The sequence below is a fragment of the Ruditapes philippinarum genome, unplaced genomic scaffold (genome assembly GCF_026571515.1).
Source record: "Ruditapes philippinarum isolate M1 unplaced genomic scaffold, ASM2657151v2 ctg6902_1_1_1_1, whole genome shotgun sequence".
Classification (NCBI taxonomy): Eukaryota; Metazoa; Mollusca; class Bivalvia; order Venerida; family Veneridae; genus Ruditapes; species Ruditapes philippinarum.
In genome coordinates, this window is record NW_026854037.1 from 37,819 (window position 1) to 58,591 (window position 20,773).

At 32.5% G+C, this 20,773-nt stretch overlaps 1 protein-coding gene across 1 annotated transcript in view; it reads left to right on the plus strand.

Annotated features, from left to right (window-relative positions):
• LOC132738745 (uncharacterized) overlaps window positions 1–20,773 on the plus strand; it is a 70,359-nt gene that overhangs the window by 23,091 nt on the left and 26,495 nt on the right. Inside the window, exons 8-16 of the mRNA XM_060726334.1 lie at window positions 39–98; window positions 2,528–2,593; window positions 4,566–4,637; window positions 5,960–6,019; window positions 9,143–9,208; window positions 11,177–11,248; window positions 11,961–12,037; window positions 15,528–15,741; window positions 16,340–16,446. Of these exons, the coding sequence (XP_060582317.1) occupies window positions 39–98; window positions 2,528–2,593; window positions 4,566–4,637; window positions 5,960–6,019; window positions 9,143–9,208; window positions 11,177–11,248; window positions 11,961–12,037; window positions 15,528–15,741; window positions 16,340–16,446 (794 nt within the window). The remainder of the gene's footprint in view (window positions 1–38; window positions 99–2,527; window positions 2,594–4,565; window positions 4,638–5,959; window positions 6,020–9,142; window positions 9,209–11,176; window positions 11,249–11,960; window positions 12,038–15,527; window positions 15,742–16,339; window positions 16,447–20,773) is intronic.

Consider the following 20,773-nt stretch of genomic DNA (forward strand, 5'->3'; position numbering starts at 1 on the left):
GCAAAATGATGAATGACATTTCAAACTTCTATGTTTAGGTAAAGAACGCTTCAATGTACTTGGTCAGCTTGCTAATATTTTGGAAGAGAATACAACAGGTAAATATATTTTTTTCTTTGAGATTTGAGGGAGTTCCTTGAGAAGTCAAACTGTTATGCAAGTTGTAGATCAATAAGAATATTCCATCTAATAATGTGGCACATACGAAACTTAATGGAATTTTATTGTAAATTCAGTCGATTTTACATTGAACACAACTGAAGAAACACTTGAGCCATCAGCCGAGTTTAATATGATTTTTCAAGCCGTGTACTAGGTTAATTAATTTTCATTGTGTACCTAATAATGCTTTTTGTATTTATCATATATACAAGGTGTATCATGGAAACACGAAATGAGACCCACTTATACTTACAATTTTTCGCAAGACACTTCAATTTTCTTTTCAGATATCTTCGGATACTTTTGTTATTTTTGACTTTTTTGTGAAGGTAATACAAACAAGCGATGAAAATATACACAGTGTTGAATGAACATTATTTAGATAGATGTATGCTCATAATGTCGTACTCTGTAAAGGCTACATTGATCGATAGTAGACATTCATCACAGGATATAAAATATGATGACTCAATTTTAGATCTCCTGAGTACTCAGAGATGAACTTTTGTGATAGGAGTTTTCCCTTCATACATCATTATAAAATATTCAAATAATATCTCCTGCTAAACTCCTTGATGATTTTGACAAAACGTTATAAGGATTATCCTTAAGAAGTCCTCTTCAAAAATATAAATTAATTGTTCAGTGATGCATAAGTAGGTCACAGGAGCTGAAATAGACTTTAGAAAAAGTCTTTATTTTTTTTTCTAAGAAACTTCATTGCCCGAAGATAAATTATTTCGCATATAACATCGTCATCTGATAAATGTTTTAAAAAGCATGCGACAGGCGTCAAAAAAGCCCAAACAAACGGGTCAATAGTTTCAAAGGCTTATAAAGGATAATGCGTTTTATTTAATGAAACTGTTACATATAAAGTTTAGATTTCTGGTATGTGGAATTGCCAAATGGACCTCTGCAAAATGTATATGAATCATTGGTATAATGGTAAATGGTCCCGCATTAGGGTCACAAAAATTTTATTGACTTGTATAGTAAAAATGTCTTAAAATATTTCTTCTCAAGAATTATAAAGATTACAGCTTGATTATTTGACATGTGGTAGTGCAAAGTGGAGTGCTTTTTCTCTACAAAAAGTATTTAATCTGTGGCGCAGCCCCTTGGTCACCTAATCTTTTTAGACTGCTCCTTAGAAACAACAATAACTATAACATTTCCTTGTGGTCTTCTACAAAAATGATATAAATCATGCCCATGGTGTCAAAATCGGACCGCCCTGTGGTTCATTTGTTCATTAATCCTCTTCCACAAAGCGGGGAGGGGATAGAATGAATGGTCTCCGTCTATCAATCGGTCTGTCCCTCCGTCTGTCCGCACGTCCTTGCGTCTGTCCGTTCGTAACACTTTCGTGTCCGCTTCATAACTTTAAAACCACTGAACAAAATAAAACTATCTTGGTACAAGTTATTACCATTATATGACAATATGCATATCGCAATGATTTGGTTTCTACACCCAGGTCAAGGTCACACGATCAAATGTTAAAAAGTTAACGTTTCGTGTCTTAACTTTTCAACCGCTTAGAAAAATTGAAATAACTTGGCAGAAGTGATCATCATTATGAGATGTGCAGAGCGCAATAATTAGGTTGCTTGCCCCGAAGTCAAGGTAATAGTTGTAGGTCAAGATTTTAAAAGTCTACATTTTGTGTCCGTTCCATAACATTTGAACTGCTGAGAAAAAACTAACTTGGCACAAATGATCACCATTATGAGACGATATGAGAGTGCAATAATTGGGTTGCTGCCCTATAGATAAGGGTCACACATAAGAGCTCAAAGCTTAAAAAGTCTATATTTCGTGTCCGCTCCATAAACGGCTGCAACGTTTTTAAGATAAAAAGTTTTAATATTTCTCTGCACAAATGATCCCCACAATGACACAATTCGCAAAGCACAACATCCAGGTTGCTACTTCCAGGTTATATTCAAGTTGCTATCCCCAAGGTCAATGTTAGTATTCTCCATTACTTGTTGACATTAAAAATCTGAATACATAATAATGAATAATGGCACAAATAATGACCATCAGGAGACTATGTGCTTGTGATATATATATCTAGTAAATCTGGAAATTGCCATAGATCTACGATTTATAAAGTGTTCAGGACTAACAAAAAGGTGGTGATTTTCCTTATTTGATTGATAATTTTTAACTAAAAAACTAAAAAACTGTGCTATTAAGAAAGCATCTACAAGGTTTTGAAACAATCTCCAACATTGTAACCAACTCACACGGAGAGGTCGTGACTTGGTAAATGATGACATGAATATGCAATTTTTTTTTCGAAAACAAGTTACCAAATATTTAAAGAATTAATAAATATGAATTTGTGAATAAACAGATGACAACATTGCTCAAATGATGCAAACTGAAGTAACAGAATCAATATATACCAGAAATCCTACAGGTATGTATGAAAAGAAAAACTATTACTATGATATGCGCTAGCTAATCTGGTACATAACATACGGTTTATTGCATAGAGTACAAAGATAATATTTTGTACAATTCTTGTTGCTACGGTAACTAACAGTTTTAAATAACAACATTTTTTTGAGAAAGCAAAAGGCACTTACCTTTGATATTCCGTACAAAACATCATGTAGCTGCGCATTTCAGTGTTCAAATAACTATATTGTTACGATTTGCAGGGTTAATTCTTTCATAATTTATATTGCATTTTTTAAAAATGAATTTCTTTATAAAAATACATACAGTATTGGGACTTATTAATGGTTGTATCCCTAGTTTTGGTTCTGGGATACACTGACCCGCCAAGTTAGGTCATTTGATTTTAACATCTAGGAACCCACTTATTTGGCTCTCGTGAAACAACTCATCCTCTTATAAATTTAATATTTGACATGTAGATTTGATAAGCCGAACTCTTCTCATGATTAACAAATTATTGCAATTTGGCAACAAGACTATGTTACTCAGTCTTTCGGAGAAATCCAATTTCAAAAGAAGGATCTCTAAATGATTTAGTGTCACACCTACTTGCAATACGGTTGATTGTGCTAAAATAAAAACTTAGATATAGGTTATATGCAGAGTCCTTGTTTTGCCAAGCATGTGCAAAGAAAATATTAATGAAACTTAATAGAACTATTTAGGAGATATGTGGTAAAATGCATTTAAATCTTCAATGTCCTTGAGGTCAGATATTGACCATAAAGCATTGCTTTGTTGCATTCGTCTTAAATTTAATTAACACCTTGATTCAGAAGTAACCAATCTTAAATTACTTTTGTAAAAAAGATGAACATAGGTAACTTTGACATCCAGAGCTAACAGAGTTTGCATGTATCATCACCATGTAAAAATTATTTTTTTCCAACGCTGCGGCGACAACGCAAATAAAATTTGAATATTTTCTTCAGAATTTATATAGACGACCAGATATGAAAAATATACCATGTTTTAGTGGATATTTATGAAAATGTTATATATCAAAGTGTAACAACGTTAGTAGTAAGTCATAATACTGATATTGAGCATAATAATATGCAAAAACTAAAGTTGGTTTCCCATATATAAAGACACAAAGCACTCTTGCTGGTGAGCTAGCTTTTCGCCGATAGGGTATGTGTGCCCTTAAACGTTACGGGGACCTATATAAGGAATCTGATAGTTAACAATGAAACAACAACTAATTATCAAATGGTAGGGCTAAACAGTCTAGGACTAAGATATTTGAGATTTGGCAATGCATAGTAAAGCTCTACAAGAAGACTTTGCATAGATTTCTCTACTAGCACGCCTCAATTTGGTAATGTGAACCATCGTTTTTGTCCCTTAGCAGGGTTCAAATTTCAGGTATAAAATTGGGCAACATTGTTAAGGCAGTATAAGGTGAAATTACAAAATTGATTAACATACCTGAAATTAATACATACGCTCGTATATTTAGTTGTTGCATTCTGGACTGCTACAAAGGCGGTTAGTTATAAGTTGGTGACATATTTTGTTGTTTAATCAAGACCATGATGTCAGATCTGTGCATTTAAAAATACTATTATTCATCAATAGTTTTTCATTGATGCAGGTTTATATATATATTAACATATAATGGATTCATAACAATTTTGATATTTTAATTACCCAATGACATTTAAACGTTTTTTTTTTCTTATACCGACTTTCACGCATTTTTAAAATAATGATAAAGTATGCATTGAAATGTATGCTATTATGTCATTAATTTATGCATTTTTGACAAATGTTTTTGTTTATAGTAGATTAATATAATTCGTATTTAATTTATTGTTAATCTCTTATGCTTGAAACCCTTTTTAATCAACACCAAAAGTGATAGCAAATTTTTGAGTGTCAATGAACCAAATAGAAGAAATTATATATTATATATGAAAATACAGTTGATCCAAGTCATGTCAGTGTGCAACAGAAAAAGAATGAAGATACAGAAATAAACTCCTCAGTACGTACAGGTAAGATTTAAGCAGATTTTTTTTCTAAACATTTTTGAAAAGAAGGGCTATCATTTTACATTATGTTAAACATGATTAATGAAATTTCTTCTTAAGTTTATAAAATACCTAGTCAGTGTAAAAATTAAGGGTTACAGTAAAACTTTACAAAATTCTTTAGTTTGAAGGAATAAATGATTCTCACATGCAATAATTTATTAAAAGGAATACTTTTATAATTCATTAATACTATTTTCAGGTTTTGCTTTGACAATTACAATAAGATTCGAATTTGTATCGATAATTGTACATGGACACTGTATTATACTGATGTAATTTAATGAATATTTAGTTTTTTGACATTGATAACGATGCATGTTTCCTTGCGAAAAAATCAAGATATACATAGAGAACATTACGTTGAAACTCTAAAAATGTTTTATGGACTAACAACTGATCAACTTGTGACACTGGCTCACACATGTAATTTTGTAACAAAATAGAGAAAACAGAACCCCTTAAGAAAGCGCAACATGTTCGCCATGTTCAACATCATGCCTCCAACATGTACAGAGGAAGACGTAATTCTATCAAACATTCTGAGAGAAGCATAATCTTTTAATGACTTATAATTTACGTTAAATCTTGCGAACCACCTCAAATAGTCTTCAATTCCATTGGCAGTTTGAATTGAAATTTTGCACAAATGCTCATTATCATGCCCCTGCTCAGAACACATAAGGTGGTAAATCTACCAAGCATTTTGACAGAAATATGCCCCCAATATGTCATCTGCCGGAATGTACCACATATTTAATAGCCCACTAGTCAATACTTGTATCTTTTGAGCTTAATAAAATGCTTTGGTTATTATTCAAGACACTCTTAACTAAGTCATATACATTTTTCGTATTCTCCTGAATAGATTATTTTTTGGTTGTTACTTCTTACATTACCCAAGGTCTGGTTTTACTATCAAGCACTGAAAATAGTTGAGGACCCTGCTACTGACTGCTTTTGTTGATTTTGACTCGCAAGTATGACAGCTGACCTATAAATTTAAGCTACGATGTTCCTGCATATTTGAACGCTGTATATGATTGGCATTTCAACTACAATTCTGGATCTTAAGTGCGATACATTTTCACATTTAAATAAACATTTGTGCTAAGCTTTTAGGGAACCATTCCAATGCATGTCAACGTTACAGGTAGGGAGAGATAAAACAATATTTGTACTAAGACACGCACAAACCATTATCAGTATATCAGAAGCCAAAACTGATTTCCAAATTGTTGATTTATAGCAAAATGATGAATGATTTTTCGAACTTCCATGTTTAGGTAAAGAACGTTTCAATGTAGTTGGTCAGCTTGCTAATATTTTGGAAGAGAATACAACAGGTAAATATCTTTTTTCTTTGAGATTTGAGGGAATTCCTTGAGAAGTCAAACTGTTATGCAAGTTGTGGATCAATAAAAATATTCCATCTAATAATGTGGCACATATAGAACTTAATGGAATTTTATTATAAATTCAGTTGATTTTACATTGAACACAACTGAAGAAACACTTGAGCCATTAGCCGAGTTAAATATGATTTTTCAAGCCGTGTACGGGGTCAATTAATTTTCATTGCGTACATAACGATGCTTATTATATTTATCATACATACAAGGTGTATTATGGAAACACGAAATGGGACCCACTTATATTACAATTTTTCGCAAGACATTTTAATTGGTCTTTTCAGATATCTTCGGATACTTTTGTTATTTTTTACTTTTATTTGTAAAGGTAATACAAACAAGCGATGAAAATATACACAGTGTTGAATGAACATTATTAAGATAGATTTATGCTCATAATGTCGTACTCTGTAAAGGCTACATTGATCGATAGTAGACATTCATCACAGGGTATAAAATATGATGACTCAATTTTAGATCACCTGAGTACTCAGAGGTGAGCTTTTGTGATAGGAGTTTGCCTTCATCCATCATTATCAAATATTCAAATAATATCTCCTGCTTAACTGCTTGATTATTTTGACAAAGCGTTATAAGGATTATCCTTAAAGTGTCATTATGCTCATATTTTTATAGTCAAGTTGTGCTAAATTGACTTTATATTTGAAAAGATTGACTGTCAAAATGGTGTTTGACCAAAAGTTTATATTGGAAAATGTTTAGGATAAAATCATAAATCTGTCTAAAATTTTAAAAGACTGCCCACTCTTTTTTATAAACTAAACGTAACAGGTAAATCCTTAAAGATATTTACAGAAATGCCGTTTGGATCTGTGAGTTATTTATTGTTTATACGAACTTAATTATTAAATTTAAAGTAATTATGGGAAAATTAAAACTTATTTTGACTTTCACCCGTTCACTCACTAAATACCCTTGGATGGGCATAATGTCACTTTAAGAAGTCCTCTTCAAAAATATAAATTAATTGTTCAGTGATGCATACGTAGGTCACAGGAGCTTAAATAGACTTTAAAAAAAGTCTTTAATTTTTTCTAAGAAACTTCATTGCCCGAAGATAAATTATTTCGCATATAACATCGTCATCTGATAAATGTTTTAAAAAGCATGCGACAGGCGTCAAAAAGCCCAAACAAACGGGTCAATAGTTTCAAAGGCTTATAAAGGATAATGCGTTTTATTTAATGAAACTGTTACATATAGACTTAAGATTTCTGGTATGTGGAATTGCCAAATAGACCTCTGCAAAATGTATATGAATCATTGGTATAATGGTTAATGGTCCCGCATTAGGGCCACAAAAGTTTTTAGACTTGTATAGTAAAAATATCTTAAAATATTTCTTCTCAAGAATTATAAAGATTACAGCTTGATTATTTGACATGTGGTAGTGCAAAGTGGAGTGCTTTTTCCCTACAAAAAGTATTTAATTTGTGGCGCAGCCCCTTGGTCACTTAATCTTTTTAGACTGCTCCTTAGAAACAACAATAACTAAAACATTTCCTTGTGGTCTTCTACAAAAATGATATAAATCATGCCCATGGTGTCAAAATCGGACCGCCCTGTGGTTCATTTGTTCATTAATCCTCTTCCACAAAGCGGGGAGGGGATAGAATAGTCTCCGTCTATCAGCCGGTCTGTCCCTCCGTCTGTCCGCACGTCCTTGCGTCTGTCCGTTCGTAACACTTTCGTGTCCGCTTCATAACTTTAAAACCGCTGAACAAAATAAAACTATCTTGGTACAAGTTATTACCATTATATGACAATATGCATATCGCAATGATTTGGTTTCTACACCCAGGTCAAGTTCAAACGATCAAATGTTAAAAAGTTTACGTTTCGTGTCATCTTCTTAACTTTTCAACCGCTTAGAAAAATTGAAATAACTTGGCAGAAGTGATCATCATTATGAGATGTGCAGAGCGCAATAATTGGGTTGCTACCCCCAAAGTCAAGGTAATAGTTGTAGGTCAAGATTTTAAAAGTGTACATTTTGTGTCCGCTCCATAACATTTAAACTGCTGAGAAAAAACTAACTTGGCACAAATGATCACCATTATGAGACGATATGAGAGCGCAATAATTGGGTTGCTGCCCTATAGATAAGGGTCACACTTAGAGCTCAAAGCTTAAAAAGTCTATATTTCGTGTCCGCTCCATAAACGGCTGCAACGTTTTTAAGATAAAAAGTTTTAATATTTCTCTGCACAAATGATCCCCACAATGGCATAATTTGCAAAGCACAACATCCAGGTTGCTACCTCCAGTTTATATTCAAGTTGCTATCCCCAAGGTCAATGTACTTGTTAACATTAAGAATCTGAATACATTGACACAACTAAATAAATGACCATCATGAGACTATGTGCTTGTGATATATATATATAAATAACAACTTAGGTGAAAGTGATATTCTAGTGTGACCTCATTACTATCATTAACATTAAAAATGAAAATTTTATCTTTTCTAGCAATGTATCTCAGATTAGCGATACAGGGCCGTCATTGCCCTCTTTTATGATAAAGTTTGAAACTCCATAGTCTTGTTTTTACATTAAACACATTGGACATTTAGTTTACTTTCAAATTGTATGTGTCAGTCCCTTAATTAAACCCCGTGCCTCTAACAACTGAAGGTACATGCTAGGCCAAGGTATTTTGATAATATCATAAGAGAAAGCTATCCAGCTAGCAAAGGGAACTTCGGTGGTTCAACACACCAGAAATAATGCACATGGGTCACTTTAGGTTTTCCTCCACCAGTAAATCTGGAAATTGCCATAGATCTACGATTTATAATGTGTTCAGGACTAACAAAAAAGTGGTGATTTGCGTATTTTTGATTGATAATTTTAAACTAAAAAACTGTGCTAATAAGAAAGAAACTACAAGGTTTTGAAACAATCTCCAACATTGTAACCAACTCACACGGAGAGGTCGTGACTTGGTAAATGATGACATGAATATGCAATTTTTTTCGAAAACAAGTGACCAAATATTTAAAGAATTAATAAATATGAATTTGTGAATAAACAGATGACGACGTTGCTCAAATGATGCAAACTGAAGTAACAGAATCAATATATACCAGAAATCCTACAGGTATGTATGAAAAGAAAAAACTATAACTATGATATGCACTAGCTAATCTGGTACATAACATACGGTTAATTGCATAGAGTACAAAGATAATATTTTGTACAATTCTTGTTGCTACGGTAACTAACAGTTTTAAATAACAACATTTTTTTGAGAAAGCAAAAGTCACTTAGCTTTGATATTTCGTACAAAACATCATGTAGCTGTGCATTTCAGTCAGTGTTCAAATAACTATATTGTTACGATTTGCAGGGTTAATTGTTTCATAATTTATATGAATTTCTTTATAAAAATACATACAGTATTGGGACTTATTAATGGTTGTATCCCTAGTTTTGGTTCTGGGATACACTGACCCGCCAAGTTAGGTCATTTGATTTTAACATCAAGGAACCCACTTATTTGGCTCTCGTGAAACAACTAATCCCCATATAAATTTAAAATTTGACATGTAGATTTGCTTAGCCGAACTCTTCTCATGATTAACAAATTATTGCGTTTTGGCAACAAGACTAAGTTACTCAATCTTTCGGAGAAATTCAATTTCAAAAGAAGGATCTCAAAATGATTAAGTGTCACACCTACTTGCAATACGGTTGATTGTGCTAAAATAAAAACTTAGATATAGGTTATATGCAGAGACTTGTTTTGCCAACCATGTGCAAAGAAAATTTTAATGAAACTTAATAGAACTATTTAGGAGATATGTGGTAAAATGCATTTAAATCTTCAATGTCCATGAGGTCAGATAATGACCATAAAGCATTGCTTTGTTTCATTCGTTTTAAGTTTAATTAACACCTTGATTCAGAAGTAACCAATCATAAATAACTTTTGTAAAATAGATGAACATAGGTAACTTTGACATCCAGAGCTAACAGAGTTTGCATGTATAATCACCATGTAAGGTGAATTTTTTCCATCGCTGCGGCAACAACGCAAATAAAATTTGAATATTTTCTTCAGAATTTATATAGACGACCAGATATGAAAAATATACCACGTTTTAGTGGATATTTATGAAAATATTATATATCAAAGTGTAACAACGTTAGTAGTAAGTCATAATACTGATAATGAGGATAATAATATGCAAAAACTAAAGTTGGCTTCCCATATATAAAGACACAAAGCACTCTTGCTGGTGAGCTAGCTTTTCGCCGATAGGGTATGTGTGCCCTTAAACGTTACGGGGACCTATATAAGGAATCTGATAGTTAACAATGAAACAACAATTAATTATCAAATGGTAGGGCTAAACAGTCTAGGACTAAGATATTCGAGATTTGGCAATGCATAGTAAAGCTCTACAAGAAGACTTTGCATAGATTTCTCTACTGGCAAGCCTCAATTTGGTAATGTGAACCATCGTGTTTGTCCCTAATTAGCAGGGTTCAAATTTCAGGTATAAAATTGGGCAACATTGTTAAGGCAGTATAAGGTGAAATTACAAAATTGATTAACATACCTGAAATTAATACATACGCTCGTATATTAAGTTGTTGCATTCTGGACTGCTACAAAGGCGGTTAGTTATAAGTTGGTGACATATTTTGTTGTTTAATTAAATTTTTAAATCAAGACCATGATGTCAGATTTGTGCATTTAAAAATACTATAATTCATCAATAGTTTTATTGATGCAGGTCTATATAATAAGATATAATGGATTCATATTAATTTTGATATTTTAATTACCCAATGACATTTAAACGGTTTTTTTTCTTATACCGACTTTCACGCACTTTTAAAATAATGATAAAGTATGCAATGAAATGTATGCTATTATGTCATTAATTAATGCATTTTTGACAAATGTTTTTGTTTATAGTAGATAAATATAATTCGTATTTAATTTATTGTTAATCTCTTATGCTTGAAACCCTATTTAATTAACACCAAAAGTGATAGCAAATGTTTGAGTGTCAATGAACCAAATAGAAGAAATTATATATTATATATGAAAATACAGATGATCCAAGTCATGTCAGTGTGCAACAGAAAAAAGTTGAAGATACAAAAATAAACTCCTCAGTACGTACAGGTAAGATTTAAGCAGATTATTTTCTGAACATTCTTGAAAAGAAGGGCTATCATTTTACATTATGTTAAACATGATTAATGAAAGTTCTTCTTAAGTTTATAAATCAGTGTAAAATTAAGGGTTGCAGTAAAAGCTTACAAAATTTTTTAGTTTGAAGGAATAAATGATTCTCACATGCAATAATTTATAAAAAGGAATACTTATATAATTCATTAATACTATTTTCAGATTTTGCTTTGACAATTACAATAAGATTCGAATTTGTATCGATAATTGTACATGGACACTGTATTATACTGATGTAATTTAATGAATATTTAGAGTTTTGACATTGATAACGATGCATGTTTCCTTGCGAAAAAATCAAGATATCCATAGAGAACATTACGTTGAAACTCTAAAAATGTTTTATGGACTAACAACTGATCAACTTGTGAACAATAATTCGTGGTCAAGACTTTGCATACTAGTGTTTCTCCAAAACAACTTATGATTCTTTTCGAATGCCACATGTAATTTCAGAGCCGTTCCTTAGGTCACTGGCTCATAAATGTAATTTTGTAACAAAATAGAGAAAAACAGAATCCCTAAAGAAAGTGCAACATGGCAAGATTAAAAATGTTCTAATGAAATCATTGAAAAACTTATGCGTCCCTTTTGCTTTTAGTCTTCATTAAAGATAATCTTAATATTTTACTGTTTATTTTTTAAGAAATGACAAATCAGGACTTTACAAAGAAAGAAGGCGAGACAACTAAAGCTAAAGAAAAAAGGAATGACAAATTGAAGGTTAAAATATTTTAATCTCGACTTTTTTGAAGGAAAAAGAGGTATTGTAACAGTCATGGCGGTCTTCCCGTTTTCCTCTGCAAACATTAACCTTGATCACAACTTTGAAAGTTCTTAATGCATTGTCTTCAAACTTGGCCACAACAACCCCTGGGACAAGGCTTTTAAAAGAACAAGACTTAACTTGGGCTTTATTCATACATTCATAGCTTTTTTACTGTTTTTTTGCTATAATTAGCTATAACGTTGGTGCTTTTTTCTGAATGGATGTCTCCTAACTTGAACACAAAACTCGTTTATGATAGATTTTCAAGTTAACCAGACAGACATTGACAATCGGTCATAATTACCTTGACCTCGATGGTCTGATTATTGAATGTCTTTGTTTAACGAGCTATAACTTAGTTATTTATGAATCAATTGACCTCATATTAAAATATAACATTCTTTAGGTTAAAACCTTCATGTATTGGTCTTCAGATTGACCTTGACTCATTCATGACCACGATCTTGAATGTTATTTATTTTTGCTATAATTGACCGTAACTTAGTAATTAATCAATTAATTATCGTTATTCTTAAACAGCCTTTTGGACAAGGCCTTTTTAAACGTTGTACTGGCCTTGACCATGAACTTAAAACGACATTGAGTGTCCAGGTAAAATATTTGATTCTTTGCTGAATTTTCATATTTTTATGTACATGTACGTTTGTTTTTAAAATTCGACAATATAAGATGTTTTACAAAATAAATATAATGAAAAAATATTAGAATATTACAATATAAATATTACAATTAAGATGTGACCGTCAAGGTTAAATTGATAAAATTATCTTGTTTTTCCACTGTAATTGGCTATAAATGTGTTATTTATAAATAGAAAAACTTCATAAACATATCAACTTTTAGGTAAGGGTTTTCATGTATAAAGCTATAATTGACCATGCTTCTTGTATGACTTTGACCTTGACGGTCAAAATATTGAATTTTATACTGATCATTGCTATAATTGACTGTAACTTTGTCATTTATCATTTGATTATCTTCATTGCTGCACAAAAAATCTTTTTGAAAAGACCTTTTAAAAGGTTAAAGTGCCCTTGACATTGACGACCAAGGTCAAATAATGGAGTTTTGGCTAAGTTGTCATAATTCTATTATTTATGTAAGACTTGATTCATACGAGGTCAAAACAAGACTTTTGACCAAACGGACATGTTGAATAATTTAGATATGACATTGACCTGTAAATGACCTTTACCGTCAAGATCAGTCCTTTTAAGATAGAAAAAACATAATTCTTTCTATCTTTTCTTTGAAAGATTTGTTAAAACCATTTTTTTTTCGCTTTTTGAAAAAAAAGGAAAAAAATGTCCAGCATTACCCCGCCAAGAGGTGACTTTTTTTAGCAGAAATTTATAAATACTTAATAAAGAAGTTATTAAGAAATAGATCCGCTTACCAGTCCTTAAGGACAACATTTTTTCTGCAAGTATGAAATTTAACATGAACCATTGACTTTACACATCGTATCACTTATTCCGACATCAGTGGCATATAAGGAAATAAAATAAAGTTTACAAATTTGCGGTGTTGCCTTGATGACCTGTACAAAATTTATTAAAATCATGCCACTTAGACCAATATTGGTCTAACCGCAGGTGTAACTTTTTATACCCCCTAAAAAAAGAAGTTTAAGGGGTATACTGTAGTCAGCTAGTAGTATATTGGTCCAACCGCAGAGATAACTTTATATACCTCCGAAAAAAGAAGTTAAAGGGGGTATACTGTAGACAGCTAGTGATCGGTCGGTCTTGTCCGGGACATAACTCAGGATGTACAAGAGATATCAACTTAAAGAACCATTACTCTGTATTGCTTAATTTAAGAGTTATTGCCCTTTGTTCATTTTTATACTTTGAAAATTGTTTTGGACATTACTCTTGAAACCACAATTGGTATTAACAAGAAACTTTGTAGGTAGACAGATCTCATTGAGGAAAATTGCAGTACAATAAAACTGTAACTCTGCCTTGTGTAATTTTCGAGTAATTGCCCTGTGTTCATTTTTATACTCAGTTTTTTCCGTGGAATAAATCTGAAACTTCAACAAGAAACTTTGCAGGTAGATAGATCTTATTGAGTAGAAGTGCGGTGCATTATAAACGTAACTTTGCCTTCCCAACTTTTGGAGTTACTGTCCTTTGTTCATTTTAACACTATGAACTTTGTCTGGGACATAACTATAAAAGGTATCAACTTAAAACTGTAGGTAAATCGATCTCATTAAGTAGAAGAGCACTGAATAAAAACGAACTGTAAGCCTCTCATCCTAAGTTTTGAAGTTATTGCCTTTTGTTATTTTTTACACTTTGAACTTTGTCCGGGACCTAACATGTGAACTATAAAGAATATCAACTTGTAACGTTGAAGGTAGATACATCTGAATGATAAAAGGTGCAGTGCCCTCCCTTTCCCTAATTTTTGAGTTCTTGCCCTTCGTTCGTTTATCACTTAGTCCAAATCCAAACTTTGATTTATCTTATTGGTGCAATAATTTAAAAACATTTGACATTTAAGAAAAACTCTATAAACTACTGCATCATCCTTGTGTGAAAAAATATTAACTAACTAAATAACTATTCTGACAAGCACGTGTAGTGGGTATTCGGCACTTCGTTACAATTTCAGTTTTTATAGATGTTTATCTGATTTGAAACTACAATATCAAGAACTGTTTGACTTGCAACATTTAGATTCTGCTTGTGGACCTTAACTGATGTAAATTTTTAATCATGCCCACTGCGTCAGTATTTGGCTTGCGCTAGGGGACTCTTAATTTATATAGACAAACATTTAAATATTCCTGTGTGAACTCATATTGCTACTTGGGTCAATATTTGGCTCGCCGCCGGAGTCACTTAATTTAGAATTCTGATATAAAAAATAAACATGTAAGTGTGAAACAATTTCCAGAAGAATCAATTTGTAGATTTAAACAAAATACTTTTATCAGGACTCTCAAGTAAAAATTGTCTCTGTCCCTGGAGTTACTTGATTTTAGGTTTTTTCCGATGTCAAGGTGGCCTTTGCCACTTTTTGTGCTCCTAGACATATTCCGGCAAACAATCGTCGCTTCATCCATTTTTCCGTAGATCTATTACCTATTTTATATTTTGAACATAAGTACCTTCGATACCAATTATTGTCCACTTTGTCATCGGCTGGATTAATGTCAGTGCCATCGATGCATCAAAACAACAATATTGCAATTAAGTCACTACATTCGTCATTAAAATACATTGACAAACAGGCCGGTGCTGGTAGAGCCCATTTATTGTTAGTGGTATTCTTTTGAAAGATATATGTTGGGTCACTTTTAGTTTAATGCTAGAAAAGTGCAGATTATATCATAAAAAATCATCATTTATGTGCACTGTTTGTCATTGTAATCGTATTTTTTACCATTAACCTTATCTTTTTGTGTAGATGTTGATGGAGGAAGTACTACAGAATGAAGAAAAGGGTGCTGTAAATGTGTCTATATGGGATTTTGCTGGACAGGATATGTTTTATTCAACCCATCAGGTTTTTCTTTGCAAACGCGCTGTCTATTTGCTTATAACCGATATATCTAAATATATAAAAGAAAACGTAAAAGACCATTGGAGTGAAGAAGAAAGCACAGAGCGCCAGGTTTCAGGTTAGTTAATGTTTTTTAAACAAAGTTAACATCAAATTAAAAGTACGAATTAATTACAACTTTCTTTAGAAAAGAAACCAATGCATTAAGACAGGTTCAAGGGTCGAGACTTGCAAAAAACTTGATACTTGTAAAAGTAACACTTAGGTCAATATCTTTGCACAATTATAACCAGACAACTAAAGTTCAATCTTTTGTATGTGTTCAACAAATTCAAACAATCTTTTATTAAAATTATGCCTTTAATTTTTTATGATTAGTGGTGAGCATTTGTGATCATAAACTGTTTCTCGTCAGTCTTTCATTATTATTCGAAAATTATTAGTTTCATTTATTCTTTATTTAACAGAAATGAGCCTTTGTTTAACTTCTGAAATATTATATAAACCAATAAAAGGTTAACAAGAGCTACAAATAGACACTACAAATGAAATATTTATCAATACTCTTCTTAGTTACTACATTGGCCATACTGAAATATTTGTCATGTAATTTAATGTTACTTGGTCTCTACTTAAGATTTATGATTTTCGCTCCTTGGATATATTTTTTCCCGCCATTAATCGATCAGAGTATAGTAAACATACTTACATTTTAGAATACATTGACTTTTGGCTGAATTCAATCCACCATTATTGCGGTTACTCTGAGAAAAATGGACCTCCTGTTGTTTTGGTTTGTACCTTTGCAGACAAGTTACCAAAGGTATGTTTTCATTACCTAATACAATTTCATATAGAAACGTTTTCGCTAAAATTATTATATTTATATCGTCAGCAAAATGTCATTTAACTTTTTGTTTTGATAAAATCATTTTTTTTGTCGTTATAATGTTAGGAAAAACAAGGTTACACCAGTAACTAACATTTGAAAGTTAAAAATGATGAAAATGACTTCATTGACATAGAAAAAAACACCACGTAAGTGCAGCTTCAGAATGTGTTGGTGCAAAAACTACTATAAGCACAATGACATATTTTTTTTAACCAAAGTTAAATAGGTACATCAAAATTATTTGTTACAAAGAGTATTGAAACTGCATCAATATATTTAGATATTGCATTATCAGATAGCAATATAATTTCTAAAATACACATCGTATATTTAAATCTACTTTGAGAAGCCTACACTTAAAGAATATGTTTCATTGTCCCCTGGGCATATCGCACTTGAACCGTCCGGCCGTCTGTTTTTACGTCAATAATAACGGCAAGTTGCATTTTTTCCTAAGTTCTTCCTCATAATTTACAAACATACTTATGATCTGGGCAACTTGTAAAACAACGGTTTATTTTTTTTCCATAGGAAAATATGGGTAGGTTTAACCTTAACCGGCAAAGTGGATATATCTTAAGTTTTATCTGTACGTATGGCTTCATAATTTTCATACATACTTATCAATACAAAGTACACATTTTTGCCAAGTTATATTACTGTGCTTTCCATATTTCCCAATTATTTCCCTTTAAATCAGATTGAAAATAGGACCCTGTAAGGTCACCCTTTTCAAGTAAGTTTGATTTATATGAAATTTCTCATAACTACTTAATAGACGTGTTAAACAATGAAAAAATGCCCTCTTTAGGCCCAAAACACTGTTTTTTGTGTTAAAAGAAGTAATCACTTTTTTCGGTGCCGCCCCCATCAAAATGGTACATCGAGGGGTTGCCAGGAGGGGGATGTGTCCCCTTCTGTTTGGGGGTTTGAAGGGGGCGGCAGTTGCCCCTCATCGCCGGAAAATTTTGGACTTTTGAGAGGCTTAAATTGACCCCAGATCGATTATTAGGTAATGTGTAATCAACGCTGAAAAGTATTTGACTCTATCTCAATCCATTGAGAAGTTGCAGCACTTTGAAATCAATTTTGATGGAAAAAAATCAAGGCAAAATAGTGATTTTTGGCAATTTTGAGATGTCCCATCGTTGCCATGGTAACAGGAAATTTAAGCCTGAGCATGTTGTTACAAAGGCAATGGTCCAGTCAACATTTGTGCCAAGTTTGATTAGTATTGAAGAACTTGTAACGGGATACTTTTCAATGAAAACAGCCATTTTTCACAAAATGCTTATGAAGTAATGGGTTAATGGAATCTAGACTTTAAACTTAAGATAATTGTTCTTTGTCATCACTCACATTATGTATGTTAATGTTCCTAAAGCTCTGGAAAGAGAATGATCCCTCTAGAGCATTAATCACAACAAAATTACATGAAAATTGCAGACTCGGTTTGGATGAGTTTGGACATGAGGGATAATGAAAAAAGTAATACACCCCTCATGCCGCTAGCACCGGCTTGAACGTTATTCAGTTTTCATCATTGAAAAGTGTTTGAATCAATGATCCCGAAAGACCTGACAAATATTACAACACTTAAATGAAGAACGGGGCAATAATTTACAGCTGCCCCACAAAACATGACACCTGATATTCATAAGTCAAGCATCTTTATTTCAAGAGTTATCTCCTCTTTAGTTTTTGAAGTTATATTTAGGTAACAACTAGGGCTGTTTAGAATTAAAGCTCTTTCCTGATATCACTTTTAAATGGCATCCCCATCCCCTGCGCGCCTTTGCTTTATATAAATTTTGGTCAATAAATAAATTGTTTTTTCTCTGTTCCATAATTTCGTTTTATGTATCATTCAAGTAATTATTCCGTCCGCGCTTTGCCTTGTGCCCTGTCTGGTTTTTGGTTGGGATCCTTTGGGCACCTTGCCGATGGTCCTGTGTTCCTGGTTGTGCTGGGGGTTTCGTTCATTGAACGCCGCCCTTCATTGTTGATCTTGTTTTTCATATTTTGGAACTTTATAACAAATCTACTTAAAATAGAGAAAAGTTGAAACAAGCTATCATATACATCCTGAGCCAAGATATTTTGATTATCTGAGTTGAAAAAAGAAAAATTGCCTTACCAAGCAGGGAAAGTGAGCACATTACTAAAATACAGCCAAACTAAGAACTAAAACGATTCTTGTTCATCCATGTCTTCCACAACGGCATAATTGATCTTGACCCTTCAGAATGTTGCTAGGGTTCTAGTTGGTAGGGGACTTTTGCATTCCTGGCAATACTATGATAATTAGTTGTTTTTTTCTTTGTCAATATTTTTCTGTTCTTGCGTGTCAACATATTGACAATAATATAACAAAGAATGTTTCAGTACATTTACTTTTGATTGTATCTCTAACAATACAAGTAATGTGAAGTCATTCCATTATTAAGGGATCATAATGAATTATAAAACAGAAAATAAAACTCTCTCAAAAGTACTTTCTTAGTGCATCATGTAAGGAAAATTGTAAATAGTAGACTAGTAAAATGAGTTACTGCAATTTGACAGTTGAAAGCCTTAGTAAACATCTAGATCGGTGCCTTCTGTGTACAATGCTGGAGTGACTTGATTGTGACAGGGGCTGCGTTCTGTGAACGTTGCCTTGTCTGATAGATCTTTATTCTAATTTTTGTGTCCCCACTATAGGTTGGGCATTGTAGTTGTGCACCTGGGTTTTTATGGATGTATTTAGTATTGTTAGAGTAATTGCACTTGAATTAGTAAAAATTTCAAATTTTCAACTTGTGTCGCACGTAACTAAAAAGTATTTGACCGAGAGTCATGAAACCTTACAGTAACGTTGCTCAGCATGTGAAGTTTGTGCATGCACCTGGGTATTTTCGTGTGAATTTTTTTAGTATTTTTAGAGTGATTGTCCTTGACTTAGTAAAAATTTACATTATTAAACTTGTGCTGCAAGTAACTCAAAAAGTTTTTGACATGTAGGTCTGAAAGTTTACAAGAATGTTGAAAAGCACCTTGGGGTTTTCTTGTGAATTTATTTAGTATTTGTAGTATTTGCCCTTTACTTTATAAAATATTTTAAGTTTTCAACTTGCGCTCATGTAGCAAAAAACAAATATTTGACCTAGAGACATAAGATTGACAAATCGATGGAGTGTGGGGGCACCCGTGTCCTATGGACACATTTCTAGTTAGTGATACATTGAGTATGAAAAAAGTGCTTATATGGGTTCATCTTGTCCATATCTTTTCTTTTTATAGACATAAGTTAGGCAAAGGCATGGACTCTGTTTCAATATTTTGGTCAAAACATTGTTGATGTGGTATACCTAAAAACTTTTGCTATTACCAACATATCGCAAACATTAATTTTATATCAAGTGATTATATAAAACATGAGGATGACTCTCTTTAGCCCTGTATGTCATGCTTGGAAACACATTTTAATGTACACAAAATCATATTTTTCAACATATGTACAAATGGCATGAAGATAAAAGCCACATTATATCATGAACAATACTCTGGGCAATTTTTATGCCACCGCAGCATCTGCTATGCGGTGACATATAGCGATTCACCTGTGTGAGTGTGTGCATGTGCGTGTGTGTGTGTGTGTGTGCGTGTGTGTGTGTGCGTGTTTGTGTGCGTGTGTATGTGTGTGTTACATAGATTAAAAAGTAAACTTAAACAATCTTTTTTGAAAAAACACTGGTCAAATGTTTATCAAACTGGCAGGATTTATCCTTTGGTGAAGGGTTTAACAAAGTTGTTCAAAGGATTTCATTCCGTGCAGAAATCTGGTTGACATGGCAACAAAAGAAATAATAACAATAAATTTGAAAAATCTTCTTGTAAAGACTCAAAGGCCTAGAGCATAGATATTTTGCATAAGGTATAGTCTGGTAGGCCTCTACAAAGATTGTTCAAATTATATCCCTGGGGTCATTGATATTTACTATGAACATTAAAAAAAATTAAACAACTGTCTGAAGGGACAAGGCTTAAAGCTTTGATATATGATATCATCTATAGGTCTTCTACCAGAGTTTAGCCCCGCCCTGAGGGTTCATTGGTTTTCCTTTTATTTATGATGTAAAAAACTTTTAAAAAATCATCTTCTCTGAACTGACAATGGCTAGATGTTAGATATTTTGCATACCAAATTGTGAAGTAGACTTCTACCAAGATTGTTCAAATATAGCCCTGGAGACAAAATTGCCCCGCCCCGGGGGTC